Raw genomic sequence first — 21,996 nt, forward strand, 5'->3', positions numbered from 1 at the left:
ATTCCCTCTTCTTAACCTGGTCTGATCGTGTTGGCAGAGGTCTGAAAACGGCTGTGCATGTTTGGCTGATAGAGTTTGGGAGGTTGTGCAAAGAAGAATGGGAGTTGCAAAAAATTTCAAGCTAACTTTTGTAACCTTGTCATTATGGGGTATTGTGATTGGAATTTTGAGGTACAAAATGAATTGAATCCATTTTGGAATACAGCTGTAACATGACAAAATGGGAAAGAGGTGAAGCGTTGTAGACTTCAGTGAAGCATCACAATAAGACCAGAGTCCCAACATTGGTAGGAAGTAGGACAGCAGCCTGGCAGTTGTGGAGAGTTGGGTCAAATGGTGAAATATAGATCTGCCCTATGGAACTTATGTTTAAGCTAAAAAAATACAGAACTTAATCTATTTAGGAGGAAGTTTATCTATTAACACTTGGTAACTAACCTTATCGGGATGCAATATTGCCAAACAATACCAGTGCTCAATCAGTTTTTGTTGCCCCACTCCTACCAGTTGTCCACTCCTGCCTCCTGAGTGCTTGAGCGCGCTGTTATCTTTTTTTTTTGTTATTGTTTGCTTGCTTGTTATAAATGTCGACTGAGCAAAAAACATTAAAAAAATCTTCTCCTCTTCATCTATTTCTTTTTTTTCAATCAGGTATCTTTCAAGGTGGCAAAGTACTCCCTGTCTGCAGATCTAAAGTATGCGCTCTTTGCCTATGACGTCAAACGGGTGAGTTTTACATTAAAATGCATCCACAACCCACTATGATAAATCAAAATCCCCTGAACATCACATAAAAAGAGCAAACAGAACAGATGGTGCATTTTTTATTTGCTTCCTCGTGAGCACACACCCTGCGGCAGGAGTTCATCCTCACTGTCACAAACCTTTTGTTTCATTTCCAGCCAGGACGGTACTGACACTGTGCTGTGAAATACTGAGGCTGCTTTCATTCACTTACATGCACGCAGCAACCTGATGTTTTTATTCCTAATCATGCTGTTTTGTTCTCAGACAAACTGCTTTTCAAACCCATAAAAAAATGGAAGCGACATAAATTAAAAGCATTCACTTTGGACTGAGCATACACCAGCTGATTGCAAAACAAAATACTTACCGCGGTGCACGTACCCACCGTTTCTCTGTGAATATAAAGAGCAGCACCTGTGCTGAGCAGGTGTGTGTTTATTTGCTGTGAGGCTGCCTCTGCCCTTCCTGTGCATTTTCACTCTGTCTCTCAGTATTTTCTGTGTTTTTCTGTTTGTTAGCGGTCAGTCATCCACCATGAGGCTCTCCTCCCCTCACAGGTTTTCCATTGATTTTTAGATTTGTTTGCAAACCGATGCATCCAGGCTTTAGAAAGTCTGCAGCAACTGAAAAACTCTGAGGTGGATGTTTGTACATCCTGCACTGGGGTCTGCAACACCAGTTTAAGGGCCTCTCAGCAGGATGGATCGGTGTTTGCTACCATAAAAAAACACACCTTGGAACATCTTCTGTTTATATAGAAACATGTAAACAGCTTTATTTTCAATGAGCTTTACGTTTTTAATATACCCTCCACTGATCGCACCCCTGTTTACCATCTACTGCAACATGATATCCCCTTAAGTACAATTAAAGCCTCTTCCTGAGGTTTTTAGTTGCACTCAGTTGAATTTCTTCCAGTTCAAGTTTATTTTATTCCTTAGTTAATATTCCAATATTTATATTAAGCTTGGATTACATAGTGTGGGCATACTTAATATATTCAGATACATGGTGCTGTAAGAGGAGTCTTCTGACTTTAAAGGCACTTTTGGGGGAAATTAAATCAGAAAACCTAAAGTGTGGTTTGTGGTTTCCAGTGAATTAAATCCTTCATGCAACTTTAAAGTGCCAAAATTGCACAAACAACATGATTTAATCGCCTGTATTTTTCCAGTATTTGAGAATTTTAAATTCCTACCTCAAGAGCAAGCAGTTTTTAGGTGATACCATGGATTTGAGGGCCAAAAACACAAAAGATAAGTGTCAGGAGAGAGATCTGGACTAGGAGTCGAACTGCTGGTGTTACAGTTTAAAAGCAAATGTTTAACAACCCGAGCCTCCACTGCTAATTACAGTCGGCATTTATAAATGTGCCACATGATGTGAAGTGGTATCTAAAATGTTGTAACAGAGAGTGAAAAGACATTTAGTACTTTCCTTGTTCAAGTTGTCAAATTTGCATTGTTGTGTGTTTTTGTGACAATTTCATGCCCCAAACTTTGTGGCAACAGTTTAGGGTTGGCCCCTTCTTTTTGCAGCATGCACACCAGTGCACAAATCAAGGTCCATAAAGACATGGACTGATGTCACAAATGTGCTTCTAGAAGAACGGTCAAAAATTCCCATCAACACTGCTAAACCTGTGGAAAGCCTTCACAGAAGAGCTGAAGCAGTTATAGCTTCAAATGGTGGACTGACCTATCAAACCCTATGGATTAAGAATGGGGCATCACTCAGTTCATACATGTTTGAAGACAAACAAACTAATACTTTTGGCTGTATAGTTTAAGTCCATTCTCACTGCTTCCAGTGTAATTAAGCGGGTAAATAGCACCCTGGTGCTGCCAATCAAATGGACTTGATTAGTTGATGATCAGCATGTATGAGCACCTCTATAAATGCAGAACTTTTGGCATTTTGCATACTCAGAAAAACTGCCAAAACCCAAGAACTACATATCAGACTCTACAGGCCTAAATTAGCATGTTAAATGTTAAATTTCATGAGAGTACAATTAAAAAAGACTGAACAAGTGTGGGGGTATGTCTGTGAAGGTTCTCAGTCATCCAGGTCATCGTAGTCAAAGGAGTTTGCAAAGAAAAGCGTCTGGACTTTAAGTTGCTTGAAGACGTTTCACCTCTCATCCGAGAAGCTTCTTCAGTTCTAAGGTCAAATGGCCGAGAGTCCCAGATTTAAACCCAGTGGGAGTATCCCCCCAAGGAGGCACAAAGGACCCCCTGGTGATCCTCTAATCACATGCGCCAAGGTGTGAAAGCGGGTGTGGGACCTAATCAGCCAGGGTTTCGGGTGAGCTCATTGTGAAACCTGGCCCCACCTTGTCATGTGAATTCCTGAGGTCAGATGGCCCAGGATGTGAGTGGGCGTAAAGGCATCTGGGGAGGGAACTCAAAACTGGATTATAGATGGCAGACAGTTGGTGTCGTAAACCACCGCCTCTGTTCAAAGATGGTCGCTCACAGTGGACATAGATGGCCTCTTTCACTCCTCTTTCAAACCATCTGTCCTCTCTGTCCAAAATGTGAACATTGGCATCCTCGAAAGAGTGACCTTTATCCTTAAGATGCAGATGGACTGCTGAGTCTTGTCCTGTGGAGATGGCTCTTCTATGTTGTGCCATGCGCTTGTGAAGTGGCTGTTTGGTCTCTCCAATGTAGAGGTCTGGGCATTCCTCGCTGCACTGTACAGCATACACCACGTTGTTAAGTCTGTGTTTTGGAGTTTTGTCTTTCGGGTGAACCAGTTTGTGTCTGAGTGTGTTGCTGGGTCTGAAGTACACTGGGATGTCGTGCTTGGAGAAAACTCTCCTGAGTTTCTCTGATACACCGGCTACATAGGGGATGACAACGTTGTTGCGTCTGTCTTTCTTATCCTCCCTTGCTGGTGTCTGATCTTCTTTTCTGTGCCTCTTTGCTGACTTTATGACTTTATGAGCTCACCCGAAACCCTGGCTGATTAGGTCCCACACCCGCTTTCACACCTTGGCGCATGTGATTAGAGGATCACCAGGGGGTCCTTTGTCCCTCCTTGGGGGGATACTCCCACTGGGTTTAAATCTGGGACTCACTGTTAGGATGCCTGGGTCGTTGACCCAGGGTTTTGAGTTTATTATATTTATCATTTCTAGTCTTTGGTTTCTTTGAAGTTCTGTCTGATGGTTTATGTCTCTGTGTTATCCTTAGTTGCTGTCTCCCCTGTCGGCTATATCCTCGTGTCCAGTCAGTGTCTGTGTCTGCCCTGTTCCCACCTCTGTTACCTCTGTAGTGCTTGCCTGTGAGTCTGTGTCTGTAAGTTCAGTCTGTGTTACTTCCTGTTTTACTTTGAAGGTCCGGGTCTTATGTGAATGTGTCCTGCTTTGCTTCCTTGTCTCGTTAGTTCTGATTTCTCCCAGCTGTGCCCTCCTTCTGTGTCTCATTCCCCTCGTTACTTCCCAGTGTACTTAAACCCTGTGTTTCTTTGAGTCAGTGTCGCGTCGTCCCCCATGCTGTGTGGATCTCCCTGTGTTTCCCGTGAGTTTATGTTGTTTCCCAGTTTAGTTTAGTTTAGTTTAGTTTAGTTTGCTTTGCTTTGTATGCTTGTTTCCCTGTGCCAGCAAATAAAGCTGAGTATTTTGAGTTCATCCCTTGAGTCTGAGTCTGCACTTTGGGTCCACCACTCCTCCTTGCCAGCCTGCCACACAGCCACCCTTAACACTCTCGGCCATTTGACCTTAGAACTGAAGAAGCTTCTCGGATGAGAGGTGAAACGTCTTCAAGCAACTTAAAGAAGTCCAGACGCTTTTCTTTGCAAACTCCTTTGACTGAACAAGTGTGGCTTGTTTGGGAGGATTGCCTGAAAAAAACCTCCTCTCTATAAAAAGAACATGGCAACACAGCTTAGGTCTGCAAAGCTACATCTGAACAAACCACAAGACTTCCATGACAATGTCCTTTGGACAAATACCTCATGCCATCTGTCAGCACGTGGTGGTGGGGTGTTGATTGGGCTTGTTTTGCAGCCACAGGACCTGGACAGCTTGCAGTCATTGAGTCGACCCTGAACAACACATATACCAAAATATGCTAGAGTCAGATGTGAGGCAGCTAAAGCTTGGACCAAACTGAGTCATGCAACAGGACAATGATCCCAAGCACAGCAGCAAAAAACAATGGGTGAAAAAAAAATTCAAGGTGCTGCAGTGACCAGTCAAACTTCAGACTTCAGCCTGATTGAAATCCTTTGATCTGATATCCTTAAGAGAGCTGTGCGTAAATGAAACCTTGCAAACTTCATTGAACCGAAGCAACATTGTAAAGATGAATGGACCAAAATTCCTCCACAACATTGTAGAGATTGATTAAAATTAGGCAGAAAACAATTACTTCAAATTTGTGCTGCTAAAGGTGGTTCTACACTTCTCACACTTGCCTAGTTTATTTCACCACATTCATGTGATGAGTGGGTGGAATCGATGAATCGGGTAACATTATTCTTAACTTAAAATTGTTGAACAAAGCCTACAGTAAGGGGCAGTACCCCCAGTGCTTCTGATAAAATACAGTATACCAAAATTTGCATGATTCGTTTCCCATTGACTTGAAGTGAACCTGGGGGCCAGACCACTGGCCAGTGGTAGTTCATGAATATGCAGATGTTCTGTAAATAGCTTCTAAAAGATCCTGCTCGAGGACAAGAGGGGAATCTGGGCTTTAAGGAGAGATTGATGAAGATAAATTGAGACAGCTTTTGCTGAGCAAAATGTCAGTATGATCAATATTTGTAAGAAAAAGCAAAACACAAGACAAATAGTGCAATAACACAAGATATTTAAGCCAGAATGGATGACGTGTCAGTTCATAGCATCATTGGGTCGATAAAGATGACTTTACTGAAGCATTTGTAAACATACATCATTTTAAGCATCATAGCGAAGGTCAGTCAGTCAGCCTCAATCTGTGAAAAGCAGATTAATCTGTAAAGCACACCTCGTCCAGTTTCCTTGGTATCGTTTGATAAAGATGTGTTACACCTATTCCACACGTCAAGATCTTTTTTTTTTTTCATTATGACCACATGAACACATGCCATGTGTGTTACTACGTAAAAAAGAGCCTGCTTTTATTTTGACCGGAGTGTATTATAACCCTTAAGTTTTACACTTGCATATTTTGCCAGCGAGCTAGGTTTTGTTAAGTGTGTTATTAGAAAAAGAGCCAAGTGCAAAGAGAAGAATTTTAAGCTGCTTAATGAGAGAAAAGTCAAAACAACTAACACTGAAAAAGACTGTTATAACCTGTTTCTACCAGAAACACACAAAAAACATGATGTCCGTAACTCTAAATTTTGGGTTAGCAATTTAAAATTAGAATGAAACATAATGGGAATACAAAAGGAATAAACAAACCTATCAAGTAAAGCAAGAGGAGAACAAAAGCCAATATAGAAAACAGAACCAAAATACATGAATTATAAAAAATACAAAACAAAAAAACCCCAAACATCCCCAAAATGACTAAAGAACTCAAGGACTCAAACATTAACCATACTCAAAACAAGAACAACCATGAGCTCCTAAAATAAGAACACAAGCAGAGAACAGAATTTACTGAAATAAAACAGGAAGTGACAGAAACATCGATAAAACCATCAAAGACATACACATATTCTGCTAGATGGATTTATTATACCAATGCAAGAAGCAGAACAATAACAGAACGCTCAGGTTCTCCAGGGTTTAAACTACAGATGTACTGTCAAATTTGATTTAGGAACTCATTCAGCAGTCGCATAATTATTAAAGGTATCAAACAAAACCACATGTCACAAACAGCCAGCTAAAAAAAGCCAACACTAACAGATTAGTTGGAGTATTGCAATCAAACAGGAAGCAGAATAACGAGATGTTTGCAGACGACTGTGACTTCAGCACGTATATCAGAGTTTTCCCGCTGCAGTTGGTTTGTCTTTGCTCAGCAAGGCTGGTATCAGTGATGGATCAGTGTTTGCATTATGTGATGGCTTGCTCTCTCATTTCAGATGTACAGATATTCATACACCGCATCTTATATCTTGTACAACATCTACACAAGGTAAGCCGGTTTAGACTTTTCATCATCGCCTGCTCTCTGCATGTGAAGGCATTCAGGTTGTTTTATTTCTGTGTGTGTGTGTTTAACAGGGAGGTAAGGGAGCTGAATCCTCCCGAGGTCCACAATGCTGTGCTCCAGCACGCAGCCTGGGGACGACAAGGACAGCAGCTGGTAAGGCTGAGAGTGTCTGTTTTTACAGCGTGATGCTTTCTCTCATTTCCTTTCTTCTGTCCTCGCCGGCTTTTTATAAATTCACGCTGCCCAGCTGCTCCAGGGGGATCTGCTCCACAGGATAGGTTGTGTTTACACGTTCTCTGTTTTCGTCTGTAGTTAATTTCACATTCTTACATTATGTTACACTCGGGGTGCTTCTTCAGACTTATTAGTAGAGTGAGGAAGTCTCTGGGCCACCTGTTTTCATTTTAGCGCTGTGCTGTAGAAATAAATTCAGCACTGTAAAGATACAAGCAAGCAGCAGCTTTCAGCACAACCTTGAATGTCTGCTGATGTAGTGCAGTGCCCTTTATCAGTAGTTGGAAAGCAATATAAAAAGAATAACATTTGAGTTTTTTATAAATATCTTTTATAAAAACTTTCAGGGTTTTTTTTAGTCTTCAAACTTGGAGCACAAGTCCTCAGAGAAGAAACAGAGCTCATTCTCACTTCTGAAGGTTAACACAGCCAGATTATTTAATCGTTCTTAGCTAGAGACCAGATTAATTCTCTTTTTCTTAAAGTTTTGCATTTTCGCCTGAAAAGACATGTAAGAATTTGTCCTTATGTGTCATTCTTAAGCACCATGAGTTGAGGGCAACTTTAATCTTTTCTTTGCAAGTTCTTTTAGATGTTTCTATGGTGGCTCTAAAAGGTGAAATGCACTGCAACTTACAAAAAAACAGGAAATATAAAAATGCACATAAGAAATACAACAGAAGTCGAATAAAACACAATGAAATGGAAAAATGTTTCACAAAACCGATCTCACGACACTGATGAACCCTCCACCTCTTGGCCCATTTTTCCTAAGTTGGTGTCAGTGTTGCAACATTTATACAGCTATTAAAACAATAGCTGCATTAGGTGTATGTAAGGCTTACACGTGGTCAGGGTGCAGTTTAGCCGGAGGAGCTGCCATGCAGCTAATGACATTTGACAAGAGAGCAGTGGAAATGAAGTAAATGCAGCGGGAAATGACTTCAGGAAGATTCAGGATATTGGTGAAGATGCAGGATCCTGTTTGTACCTTCAAATGCAAATATTAAAACACTGATGAAATATGGTGAACAAACACTGCACACTGGGTTTTAATATATATAAAAAGAGATCTCATCAGAGAGGAAATCAAAAAGAAAAACAAATCAAGTGGATGAGCAAAAAGCAGCTTCACACGAGGTTGAGAAACAGCAGAGAGGAAAAACAAACTAAATTTGCGTGTTTGTGTCTGCTGTCACTTCGTCTTCCTCTCCAGATCTACATCTTTGAGAATAACATCTACTACCAGTCAGACGTGAGGAGCAACTCTCTGAGAATCACCTCCTCTGGGATGGAGGGAGTCATTTTCAACGGGCTCACTGACTGGCTGTACGAAGGTGTGTACCGCAGAGTGTATCGACTCCCAACGTTGAGTCCTTTGCATCTTTTATGAGCCCTTTAATGACCATAAGTGCAACTTTTATATATAAACTGCACTTTGGGCTGATGCGCCATAAATGCCAGCTCTGACTTATGTGAATAACTGTGAAATGAAATCTTGCACAGACACTGAATTTAAATGAGTTATAGTCACTTGTGAACTTTACTTATGACTAAATTCCTCATGACATCAGTCTCAGTTGTGGTTTCACATATAGATACACACATTAGCCAACATGAGCTCCTCTGTATACTAAAGTATTCTAGAGTTCAATGTGAGGACATCTGTCTGACAGATAAAGCATGCAACAGGACAATGACCACAAGCACACAAGCAGAAAGCAAATCTCCAACACAGTGCCTGAAAAAGAAAAGAATCAAGGTGGTGCAATGGTCCGGTCAAAGTCCAGACCTCAACCTGACTGTTGTGGGCTGCTGTAAGTGGTTCTACAAGTCACTGAATCGCAGGATGGACGTTGTTTTACAGGACTGGTAATGTTAGCATGCAAACCTCCGCTGGTAAAAATGACAACAAATAACTTTATATACAGTCTGTGATTATAACAAATAAATAACAAGCAATGCAATAAAAATGTGAAACATTTACTAAAATTCACACATATTGCAATGGCTCAGATACCATTATCTTACAGTGTTAAATGTTTGATATGTTATTCCTAAACAATGAGCCATTCTAGTGTCTTACCTTTAGGATATTACAGTTATACTGGAGGCTGGAGTATGGCTACAGTGGCTGTGGTTTCACTAGATTTGTAACGTGCACTACAATTTTTCAGCATGAGATCTTTTCCTTTTACTCATTTTGACATATTCCACTAATAAAGAGAGAAAAGCACATCCATGGACACAGAAACAGCCATTTATGAAACGTGGCATTGCTCCCATTAGCAGTGCGCTTGTAAATTGCATTTGGCTCACTGCTCTTTTTGTTACTCTCTGACTTTCTCTTAGTAAAATGCAAATTTAAGACCTTCAGAAAGTCAGTTATAAAAACTTTGTGACATTAATAATTGCTAAGCAAGTTTAAATCCAGGTTGTTTTAATTTTTGCCATTCTCTTTTTAAATGCCAGAAGGCGAAACAGGAGAGTCGCTGTGTGCTCGTTGGTGGAGGAAACAGTTTCAGGGTGCACTGTGGATTGTCGGTTTTTCAAAGATTTGTCTTTGGCATTAAAAATGCAGCAGAGCAGACTAGACAAACTCAGCAGAGTGGCAATGAAAAATCAACAACAAGCCTCTATGATCCATTAAGTCTCTGTGTAAACAAATTCAGTAATGTGGTGATAGTGTGTGCAGTTTGCACAGAGAGCTGCACAAACGCTGTCTGAGAGAGATGGGGAACATTACAGAATAATCTTCGTTTGTAGATTTACTGAAAGCTGTGCATTTTCACCGTTTCATTTGCTTTTACTTCAGATTGCAGCCATTTGGCTGATGTGTTCTGACAGCGGAGGAGCACAACTCCATCAAATAGTGTGCTTTTGACCAGTTTTTGGATTACATTTTAAATAACGTAAAGTGACCTAGAAAAGGCAAAAGTGAAAGAATAAAAGAATAAGAGTGCAGGTGGGGAAAACCAGCAGGTTCATAAGATCTATCAATTATCTGTCTTAATGTATGTAAGTAGATCCTCAGGTTTCTTTAAATACAGAATGAGAGGAGAAAAATCAAAATAAAGCTGTTTTACGGATGTTTTGTGTGTTTTATTCCTGATCAGAGGAGATTCTACATTCATATTTGGCTCACTGGTGGTCTCCTGATGGAGAACGACTGGCCTTCCTCACCATCAACGACACACTGGTACCCAGCATGGTTCTTCCCCAGTTCACCGGCAGCACGTACCCCCGAGGCCTACAGTACCCATATCCAATGGTGAGGCTGGGCTCTGAGGAATAGACAGTCGCTTTCTTTAAGGCTGTTTGCAGTATTTAGTCTTCCCGGATAAACCCCTGTAGCATCTTATATGTGTGCTTTTTATTTGCTAGTTGCAGTTGGCTAGATGTTTAGCTCTTGTGAAATCTGAATTATATAAAATCTCCCTTTCGTGGATGTGAAGAATATATTTTGAGTTCTTAAGAGTTTTTTGTCCTTCAACTAATACACAGCTAAATCTAAATATACCAGAGGGAAAAGGCAATGCCAGATCAATAACCTTAGCTTAGCAGACTAGCAGTAAGTCGCTGCTCTGCACATCTGGCTCGGGTGGAATCATTTTAAATGATTTTACTGTAAGTAATTACCTTAAAGTGCAGTTTTTCTATGACAGAATCATGCCTGTTGTTAACGCAGTGCTGCCTGAGGGCCCGAAGATCACAGGCATCCATGTTGATTTTGGGCATTGCCCTTGCACACAGAGATTTCTCCAGATTTTCTGAATTTTTCAGTGATATTATGCACCGTAGATGATGAGACATTCAAAGTCTTTACATTTATGTAGAGGAACATTATTCTGAAATCTTTCCACAGTTTGTAGATGCAGGTCTTTTTTGCAGATTGGTTAAACTCTGCCTCTCAAAGATGCTCTTTTTATACCCAATCATGTCCCTGACGTGATGCCAATGAACCCCATGAGCTGGCAAAAGTTCCTCCAGCTGTTTGTTTTTAGTACTATTTTAGTACTGCTATCAGTGCGTTCTGTTTTTGTTCACGTTTGACACAGCATCCAAACTTTTTTGAAATTGATGTTGTCATTCCCATCGTGATATCTTGAATTTATACTGAACGCATCAATACTTTTTGACACTTTTGCACTCAACCCACAAGCGTTAAACTCGGAAGTTGGCTGAGCATTCATACAAACAAATTATCTCCCTGTTTTTTAGATGATATGTTGATTGTTGTTTTATCTCAAAGTCTTGGGAATTAATTTCTCACTGGACATGTAATACCAGCAATTGTCCAACCAATGATATGTCTGACCGTTTAAACGATCCTTTGACCTGAAGACTACAGCTCAGAATTTGTGGAAACAAGTCATGAACAGTTATTTATTTGGTGTTAGCTTACATATTCTCTCTGTGATCTATAGCATGGTCTTTTCATTTTAAATGAATTATTCAGACTTTTTCTCTGCTTTTATGTATAGATGTCAACACCACGGTCTCGTTTTATGTACATAAAATTAAAAAGCAGATTTTAGGGGATGTTTCTGTCTCCGTCCCATCAGGCCGGTCACGTAAATCCTGCAGTCAAGCTGTCAGTGGTCAACCTGGTTGGTGCGACGCACACTCAGGAGATGCAGCCTCCCGATCAGCTCGCGCTCAGGTGACGACACACAAACATAAGCTCGGGTTGGCACAGAAAGGTGTAAAAACCGTAATTCGAGTCTCCTCTCTGTATCTTCTCTGCAGGGATTTCTATATCACCATGGTGAAGTGGATCAGTAATACTCACCTCGCCGTGCGGTGGCTCAGTCGGCCCCAGAACGCTTCTCTGCTGACTGTGTGTGACGCAACAATAGGAGTCTGTCTTCAGGTGAGTGCTTTTGATTTAAACATCAGGAAGGAAACTTGGTTCAGAGTTTCATTGTCCGCATACAGAGCAGATTACTCAAGTGTACCCCAAAGCAATGCTGTGAGTTGAGAAGAATCAAACTCATTAAAGTTGTACTGTTATTTTACTCTCTTAGGGCCAGCTGTTCTGCTTTTCTTTATTTACAGTCAGATATGTACAGTCAGCGAGTCCCAGTCTTTTGTGACACTGAGGCAGAGGCTTTTGATGAGATAGCTACCACATTACACTGTCCACTCTGATACAGAGTAAATTGTAAAGTGGCAGAACCTCTTTGCTGCAGTCTTGACTATAAGAAGATCAAAGCTGCCACTTTACAAGCCTGTGAGCCTTTGCCAGGACCTATAGGCAGATGGCGCTGTGCTTGTAATGGTGCACACTTCAATCAGTGCAAGTCAGTGTGAGCTGCTGCTAGGTGAGGACTGTGTGCCTAAAACACTGGAACTTCTCTGAGTGTCGACTTTTCATCAGGCCACCACATGACCGATGAGTCCACTGATACACCAAAGTAGCTTTAAGCATGCCTTCTCCCATTGTGCTCTGTGGCAAAAAAGAACACTGGCATTCCTGTGTCAAGACCAAAGATGGAGAAACTGTCATAAATCTGGTCATTTGGTTCTAAAACTGAAATCATAGGTATCCGACATTCACCTCCACACATCCAAAACTGGATGGATTGATAAAAATGGAGTGGTTGTCAGACGGGTTTAAGGATGGTGAAAAGCTGTCATGCTCTGCGGATTTTGGTTTGGCAGCTTGGCAGATGCTTTGGAAGAATAACCAATCTCTGTGACATAAAGTCCGGTTTATCAGACACTGAGAAGTCCAGTTTGTCATAGAAACAGTCCTTGGTCTTCCCTGCCTTCTAAGGCTAATGGCAGTGGTGGACTGCACTGATGGGCATAGCCTAACTACTCTTTTCAGACCTACAAGTTCCTTTAGCTTCTCAAAACCGTTGTTACAGTCTGTGGTAGGGGTGGGGAAAAAGTCAATCAATCAAAACACTTGATTGATTGACTGCAAGCTAACAGCTTCATCGCACAAGTAAAAATAGGACCGCAACCTCCTCACATCTCCAAGAAGATCAGTGGCTGCCTGCTGATTGTATTGAATTGGTAATTGAACTGTTGGTAACACCATTGGTGGCTGCCAGCAGTTTGTATTCTGGTAATATTCCTACAGAACAGGAAGGCTGCTGAGCACAAATGATTTCTTTCCATGTAGACAGCAACAGATATGTGATGTGCAATGATTCATCAGAGTTAATTGCTGATAATTATGCTGTTAATTATGAATCAGTTGCTGTATTATCATAAACAGATTGCATATAACTGCCAACATACCAGAGTGATTGTAGACTGACTCTCTTATGGCAGGTTTCAGTTACCACGTTGGTGTGCTTCACAGTCTCAGTACCTGAAGTGAGATCACTTTATCTTACAGAATAAAACAGATACTGACTAAATCTAATTTAGAGGATGTAATTTGCAGTTTAATAAAAGGTGATAAACCGTTGTACGTGTTATATACTCAGCATATCTCATGTCCAAAAATCACAATAATGGTTCATGAGTGAAGCACTGTAATAATATAATATTATTAATAATATAATAATATGATACTGTTATTTCTACCTGAAGTATATTAAGTGATTTTGATGTCTGGTGGGGGGGATATGAAACGTGGCTTATTTAACATAACTTGAGAGTAAATGTAGTATTTATAAGAGTATGGCCCACGTTTACCAACTTATGTTTGTACTTATGTGTTTATTTCAGTTTGACGTCCTTTGTTTTGATAAAAACCGCTTTCTTCGTGTTTTTATTGTTGCTCCCCTCATCCCCTAGCCCCTTTTTGCGGCCCTAACAGTATGTAGCTGTGACAGGTACTGACATGCTAATGCTAGCTTTACCAGATGAAGTTTTAAAAACTTAATTTTTATTTTTCAGTTATTTCACACTTTTATAACCGTTGTCGTCACCTTTAACTGTTTCTGCTTTCTGTATAGTAGCATCCAGTGTGGCCGCACTGGGGCGTCACGTGTTCTTCTTCTTTTATTATTATTAAGTGACATTGAAGCGCATTACTCCCACCCTCTGGTGAGATTGGTGCATTAGATCCTAACGAGTGTCAATAAAAAAACAAGTGAAGGACAAGAAATAGTTGCATAAATGATTATAGTTTTAAGTATTATATGAATATTCAGAAATCATAACCATACCTAACCTTACAGAGCCCTTTAATGGACAGATGATTCAAGCTGTTTCAAACCTTGGATTTTATTTTCTGCTCTTTCATGCAGAGACATGAGGAGTCTTCAGAGACATGGCTTTCCAGACAGGTAAGTCTGAATGCACACATTTATCACAGTGTGCCGTATGTGGACTCAAACTGTGAATACCACATTGAAGTGATAAGTCTTAGCTTTAACTTGCATACATTCATGCCAGCATTAGAAAGGACCAGATTTCAAGGATAGAAAACTAACCGGACAGGCTTCTGCACTCAGACCTTGTCCAGAGCTGTCTTTATTACACATGTAGACATGTTTGTAGGACTGCAAATCATCAGTGTGGTTCAGGGGAGGGGGCCTCTCTGGACACGAGGCAGGTCACGTGACGCCCATTCACACCTGACAATCACAAGGACATTGTAGCAGAGAGCTTGGAGGTTAAAGACCATTTAAAGTACGAGCTGACCATGTTTGACATCTGTGTTCTCACATGCTCCTCATTTATATGATGTCTAGAAAAGTCAAGGGTTCCTGTGGATGTGTGAAAATGGCGTAAATTATTTTTGGGGTGTTACTGGCATTCTTTTTAATGCTTGAATAAGTGCATTATAGCGTAAAAGCCTGCAAGAATAATGAATAAAGATAGATTTTCAAGGTTTGTGTATACAGGAGCATCCCCTGTGCTTGGATAAGGGGTATAACTCATGGGACGGGTTAGTTTTCACTGTAGGCGAGACATGTGAAGGTTAAATCTCCTGCACAGTTGCCTGCTTTAATGTCGTATCCATCGATAAAAATATGCGTAGCTTATTTTTGGACTGTGTTGTATTGCTGAGTCAGCATGCAGCAGGATGCGTCCATGCATGAAGGATGTGACCTCTGAAGTCTTCAGTTTCTCTCTGCAGGGACAGGATCCGCTGTTCTCCAGGGACAGGAGCAGGTTTTTCCTCACGCTGCCCGTGAAGCAGGGAGGTCACGGAGACTTCCACCACATCACAATGTTCACCAAGAAGGTGATTTACAGACGACACTCTTCTCTTTTCTCCACATCCTCGACACAAGTGGTGTAGCCAGGACTGGATAAGAGTAGGACGACTGTTTCATCAGTTACTTGGCTTTGATTTTAATCCCAACCACAGTTTTTACTTAATCAGAATCAGAATACTTAATTAATCCCTAAGGAAATTATGTAATTAATCACAAGTAATTTAAATTTAATCCCATCTGGAACCCTTTAAGCCTTTTATGTTGCAGAAGTTTTCGGAACTATATTTAATTAAATATTTTATTGAAATGTTATAATTAAGATTAAACTGTTTTTGGTTAACCAAAAAAAAATTCCCTTTCATGTACACATTAAACTGGAATTTACTTGTAATTAAAGTGGACCATTTATGCCTTCACCTTATTTTCTGGATATATACTCACTGGCCACTTCATTAGGTACACCTTGCAGCTGTCAGGTTGTATGCTCTTCTTGCCTTCAGAGTTGCTTTAATTCATCAAGTCACAGATTCAACAAGGTGTTTGGTGCATGTTGATAGCATCAGACAGTTGCTGCAGATTTGTCAGCTGCACATCCCAAAGGTGCTCTGCTGGATTGAAATCTTGTAAATATGGAGGCCCTTTGAGTACAGCCCCACACCATTACACTACCTGTAGCCTGAATCATTGATATAGGGCAGGATGGCTCCATGCTTTCATGTAGTTTAGACCAAATTCTGACCCTACCATCTGAATGTTGCAGCAGATATATAAACTCATCAGACCAGGCAATGTTTTTTCAATATTTTGTTGTCTAATTTTGATGAGCCCTTGTGAATTGTAGCCTTAGTTTCCTGGTCTTAGCTGACAGGAGTGGCACTTATGTGGTCTTCTGCTGCTGTAGAGATGCTCTTCTGCATACCTTGGTTGTAATGAGTGGTTATTTGAGTTACTGCCTTCCTATTAGCTGAAAGGAGTCTGGCCCTTCTCATCTGACCTCTGACTTCAACAAAGCATTTTCACCCACCGAACTGAACATTTTCTCTTTTTCTCTGTTCTTTTTGAGATACTCAGACCAACAACTGTGCCATGCTCAAAGTCACCGCTCTTCCATTCTGATGTTCAGTTTGAACCTCATTAAGTCGTCTTGATCATGTCTGCATGCCTAAATGCACTGGGTTCCTGCAGTGTGATTAGATTAGTGTCGATGAATGAACACATGTACCTAATGTACTAGCTGTGAGTGTATGATAATAATGTCATCCTCTAATCGCTTAGTTCCAGACCATCTTTTCAACCCAGCTGCTATTCAGACACTTTATTTATTTAATAATGGCTACAAATCAGAAGAAAGCTGGCCTTAAAGTGAGGGCATCACCAAGGCCCACAGAATGATTATGTAGATCTTTGAACGATGTAAAAATTACCTGCTAGAGTCTCACAATATAAACCTGGAAAGGAGCATAGTAGGGCCACTTTAAAATAAAAATACAATCTGGATTTTTCTGAATTAATGTTAAAAACAGAAGCACTTAAAACTGTGTAATTTCACATGATGTATAAGATGCAATGAAACAAACTGCATCCGCACACATAGAAAGAGGTTAAACAGGTCACTGAACTTTATCAGCTCAGTTTTATGTGAAACATTTTTTTTATTTTGGTCATTTAATACACAGAAGCTTAAAAATTGATCTAATTTACTTCAGGTTCTTCAGTTGTTTTGATTTCTTTTTACTTGTTGAGAATTTGGCACAGCTGAAGGTTGTAGTATACGGACGGCTGTCACTGTGCTGCTTTGCTAATAAAGAAAAAGTCAGGGATACAGGTGGGTTGGACCTAAAAAAGAAACGAATCTCACAATAAAGCGTTTATTTGCAATTGTCAAGAAAGAGGAGACACAGAATCGGGCTGGCATCAAATGTTTAAGTGGTAGTCAGGAAGGAAGGAATTTAAGAGGTTTAGTCAGAGGGCCGGCCGGGGGGCCTCAGGTGGCTTGGGAGGGTGTGGTGAGGAGTAGGCAGTCAGGTAAGTACAGTGGGGGAAATCTTATTGGAGAGAGACAGAATATCAACCAAAAATCCAGAAACACCATTATATAAAAGTTATAAATTGATCTGCATGTTATTGATTTAAATAAGTGTTTGAAGTCAGTTGGTAACGCCGTTGGTGACACACTACGCTGTAACTGACTGAAATCTGAAGACTCAAAGAACACTGTCCCCACAGTCAGGCGCAGACGTGGAAACGTGCTAACTGTACAATATGACTTCATGAGATCCTGCTTCCCTCAGCCAGGACGCTGAAAATGAGTCATGGATGGCTCTTCAAGCAAGACATTGACCCAAAACATAGCACCAAAGCACCAAAGGATGGGCTAAAGAAGAAGCACACTGTGATAAAAGAGTAGTCTAACCAGACTTCAGACTATATAGAGCTGAGCCAAAAAACCTAAAGGATTTAGAGTTTCTGTATTGTACAGTCCCTCCTGGGATGTGTGCAAACCTGGTGACCAACTACGGGAAACAGCTTACCACTTAACTCTTGTTTTGATTGGGGATCAAATACTTATTTATTCAGTGACATGCAAATCAGTTTTTTAACTTTTATGTAATTGGATTATTTTTCTGGATTTTTTTAATCACAGTAGTGGGAAAGAAACAAGTCGGGAATTACTCTTGCATCAAAACGAAGATCAGCAAAGATCAAGAAAGACAGTTTAGCACCGTGGAGGAAGGGGCAGTGTGGTGAAGAACAGCAGTCACAGCCGAGCCTGAATACACAACTTCCAGATTTAATTTTTTTATTTAACCTTCTTTTCATAAGGAAAAAGAAATCTTGAGATTAAAACTCTCTTTTTTCATGAGTGTCCTTGCAAACAAGGACAGCAGTACAATCATAGGCTGCACAAAGCAATATCAAGCACACACATCCAAATCCATACACCAGTTAAATATGGGCAGAGGATGAACATTAAACAAAGAAACAGCCAAAATTTCTAAACTTCACTGTCAATAAAAATGATTATCTTTGTCAAAGTAATAGTCTAATGCCAGAAACAAAGATAATAATATTCAGACAGCATGAAGTAACTTCATCAAAGTCATTTAAAAGTGCATTTCCTAACTAACCAGTCCGGGATGAGAGACTCCACCCAAAGTCTTATCACTTCTTCACCTTGTTTTTTAACTTCAGCATGTTTCCATCAAACTGTTTGTCTTTCAGCTGCGTAGCGACCAGGACGAAGTTCGCAACTTGACGTCGGGAAACTGGGAGGTGACAAAAATTGTGGCGTACGACGAAAACAACCAGACTGTGTAAGACTCAAACAAAATCATAACCCGTGTTGTCTCAGCAAACACTGATTGATATTTGAGAGGAAGATGTTAAGACGCTTCTCATACAGCCACGAAAATGAATGTTTTAACACAGACTGTGTGGCTTTTCGTTGCCAGGCTGTAATTATAACGTTGGACTCAGAAAGCAGTGGCTCAGATGTAAAGTAGACGATGAGAGAAAGGAAAAACACTCCTGCTAAAAGCCTCATTTTTATCTAGATGAAAGCCACTTTTTTCATTTTCCAACCAAGAAACGAATAAAAACTCTTCTGCCTGTCTTATTCAATTTTTCCCATTATCACTGCTAATAATAATAATTCAGCTTCATTGAGGAAGACGAGATAAACGTGAGAAAACAACAAGTGCTTTGTGAGCCGCGGGCTTCATGACAGCACAGATCTTTGCTTACGGTTGGGCGGACACAGAGACGAGTGCAGGCGGATGGATAATGGATGTGTGACCTTGTCCTACTTTAGCTGCTCTGCTTTCCTTCACACAGATACTTCCTGAGCACAAAGGACGCTGCAGAACACAGACACCTATACAGGTGAAACACACACTTAAAGCCTTATTCCTCCAGCCTTTGTCATTATCCGCTGCTCGTGTGTGTGCGTGTGAGGCTCGGTAAACATTTTGTCCCCTTTCCTCTGACAGTGTGTCGACTCTCAGCTCGTTTCCACGGCGATGCCTCACCTGTGGACTGCGAGAGGGGTGCACCTTCTTCGATGCCGACGTCAGCCCGGACGCGCAGCACGCCATCGTGCACTGTCAAGGTCAGAGAGGGTCGATGCACGTCCCGCTCGGAGAAGCATCACACACACAGATTATGAGGTCTTGTGTGAGCAAGATTTGGCATTTTAATGACAAATCAACCACAGCCGTCCTTTCAGAAGAGTGTTAATGAGCACTCTTTCTGAGCTTATGAGTTCTGACGGGCAGAGGCTCACCCTATAACACACAGTGAGACTTTACGCCATGAAAGACAACGTTTGAATAGAGAAATATTAAGAGTCATGTGTGAAGAGAGAAGTCCTCTTTCAGTTTTAAAACTCTATATATGGGCGCTTAATGAGAAACCATCTGGTCCTCAGATGAGAAACAACATGATTTATTGCGTCATTATTTATTTAACAGAAACTGAGCCAAAATGCAGAAACGGTGTGTAAAATAACCATGGATCACCTCACTGCTTCCACAGGAATGAAAATGTTTCTGCTTTCTATCAGGCCTCAGTTAGCATGTTAAATGTTAAAATTCATGACAGTCAAAGTAGAAAATAATGGAACAAGTATGGCTTCTTTGGAAGGTTTAGCAGGAGAAAGCCTCATCTCTCTAAAAAGAGCAGGTTTGTAAAGCTGCAACAAACCACAATATTTCGGCAACAATGTGTTTTGGACAGATGAGACCAAAGTGGAGATGTTTGGTCAGGATGCACAAAACCGGAGACCTCATACCAGCTGTCAGCACGGTGGTGGAGGGGTCATGATCTGGGCACCTTGCGGTTATTGAGTCGACCGTGAACTCAGGACAATGATCCCAAGCATAGCAGCAGATCTACAACAGAATGACTTGTAAAGAAAACATCAAGGTGCTGCAATGATTCAGTCAAACGTCTCACCTCAGCCTGACTGTAATGCTCTGGTGGGATCTTAGAGAGCTGTCCATGAACCTCAATGAACTGGGATAATTGGAGATAAATTATCTGAATTTCAGGAGCGAGACCACGCCCCTTCTGGGTGTTATCTATATATGGACCCTCCCAGTTCTACAAGCTGTTCGTTTTCATTTTCATGCCCCACCCTCCCTCTCCCCTTTTTGAATTCTTTCATTTCTTTACTTCTCGTTAGTACATGGGGACTGCCAGGCCCTGGAGCCGCTGCCAGTCCCCATCGAGGCCTTCCCCAAACCGCAGTTCATTTCTTGATTAAAACATTCGCCTTTATCTACTAAAATCGCTACCAAACCTAAAATGAGGACGTGGGCCCAGCCAGTGAATATTGTAAAGAAGAGTGGACCAAGTGTCCTTCACAGTGATGCTGCTAAAGGTGCTTCTACAGGCTGCTGAATCCTGAGGTGTGCTTAGGTTCAGCATTTTGGTTCTTGTTAAATAATGATACAGCGTAACATGGCGCGGAGGGCTACGGGCTAAGCTAAAGCTAACACCACACCGGCTGCCTTTACCCAGTATTTTCCTCGCCAATGCCCGTTCTCTGGCAAACAAAATGGATGCGATACGGCTCTCCATCACTAACAACAGACGGATTATGGACTCAAATGTCATGTTTTTCACCGAAACATGGTTGAACAACAGCTGCCCGGACAATGCTATCGAGTTAGCAGGACGCCACACACACCGAGCCGACAGGCTAGCAGATGACTCCGGCAAGACCAGAGGTGGAGGTTTGTGCATTTATATTAACAATGCTTGGTGCATGAACTCCACTACTACTGAGAGTCACTGCTCACCTAATGCGGAGTTTTTAATGGTCAAATGCAGACCTTATTATCTCCCCAGAGAACTCACTTCGATCATACTCACTGCAGTATATATCCCCCCGATGCTAATGCTAGGTTGGCCATGAAAGAACTTTCTGCAGCCATTAACAAACACCAGAATAAACACCCCGAGGCTGCTTTTATTGTTGCTGGCGACTTCAACCACACCAACTTAAAGACAGTCCTCCCCAGATTCCACCAACATGTCTCCTGCCACACCAGAGGAGACAAGACTTTAGACCATGTTTATTCCAACCTGGCTGGAGCCTACAAAGCAACACCCCTCCCCCACATTGGACAATCGGACCATCTCTCCCTGTTCCTCACACCTCGGTATTCACCACTCATCCAACGTGTGAAACCTGCTGTGAGGACAATTAAAAAGTGTGGCCAGAGGGGACAGACGCAGTGCTCCAGGACAGATTTAAAACACAGACTGGAATATGTTCACCCACACAGACCTGGACCAGTACGCCTCATCTGTACTGGATTACATCTCCGAAACCACAGACAGTGTCACCACCCAGAAACGGATCACTATGTACCCCAACCAGAAGCCTTGGATGAACCAGGATGTTCGTCTCCTCCTGAAGGCCCGCAACACCGCCTTTAGGTCAGGAGATGCACACGCCACAGTACAGCCAGGGCTAATCTAAAGAAGGGCATCAAAAAGCCAAACACCATTACAAAAAGAAGGTAGAAGAACACTTCTCCAACTCCAACCCCCGACGCATGTGGCAAGGACTCCAGACCATCACAGACTACAGGACCACCAAACCCTCCCCCGCATCCTCTGATGTCTCCTTCCTCAACGAGCTCAACAACTTTTACGCTTGTTTTGAGCGAGGGAACCCCACAACCAAAGCAGATGTGACGCCAGACCACCAACCTCTGACTCTCTCCCCCACCGATGTAGGAGCGGTGCTGAGCAGGATCAATGTCCACAAGGCT

At 41.5% G+C, this 21,996-nt stretch overlaps 1 protein-coding gene across 1 annotated transcript in view; it reads left to right on the forward strand.

Moving 5' to 3' along the window:
* The window catches only part of LOC116310261 (inactive dipeptidyl peptidase 10-like), a 79,086-nt gene that overhangs the window by 34,694 nt on the left and 22,396 nt on the right, over positions 1-21,996 (forward strand). Inside the window, exons 5-16 of the mRNA XM_039607356.1 lie at positions 652-726; positions 6,781-6,833; positions 6,923-7,004; positions 8,302-8,422; positions 10,202-10,356; positions 11,651-11,748; positions 11,835-11,958; positions 14,297-14,335; positions 15,133-15,240; positions 18,437-18,528; positions 19,049-19,096; positions 19,204-19,322. Of these exons, the coding sequence (XP_039463290.1) occupies positions 652-726; positions 6,781-6,833; positions 6,923-7,004; positions 8,302-8,422; positions 10,202-10,356; positions 11,651-11,748; positions 11,835-11,958; positions 14,297-14,335; positions 15,133-15,240; positions 18,437-18,528; positions 19,049-19,096; positions 19,204-19,322 (1,114 nt within the window). The remainder of the gene's footprint in view (positions 1-651; positions 727-6,780; positions 6,834-6,922; positions 7,005-8,301; positions 8,423-10,201; positions 10,357-11,650; positions 11,749-11,834; positions 11,959-14,296; positions 14,336-15,132; positions 15,241-18,436; positions 18,529-19,048; positions 19,097-19,203; positions 19,323-21,996) is intronic.

The sequence above is a fragment of the Oreochromis aureus genome, linkage group 23 (assembly GCF_013358895.1).
Source record: "Oreochromis aureus strain Israel breed Guangdong linkage group 23, ZZ_aureus, whole genome shotgun sequence".
In the NCBI taxonomy this organism is placed as follows: domain Eukaryota; kingdom Metazoa; phylum Chordata; class Actinopteri; order Cichliformes; family Cichlidae; genus Oreochromis; species Oreochromis aureus.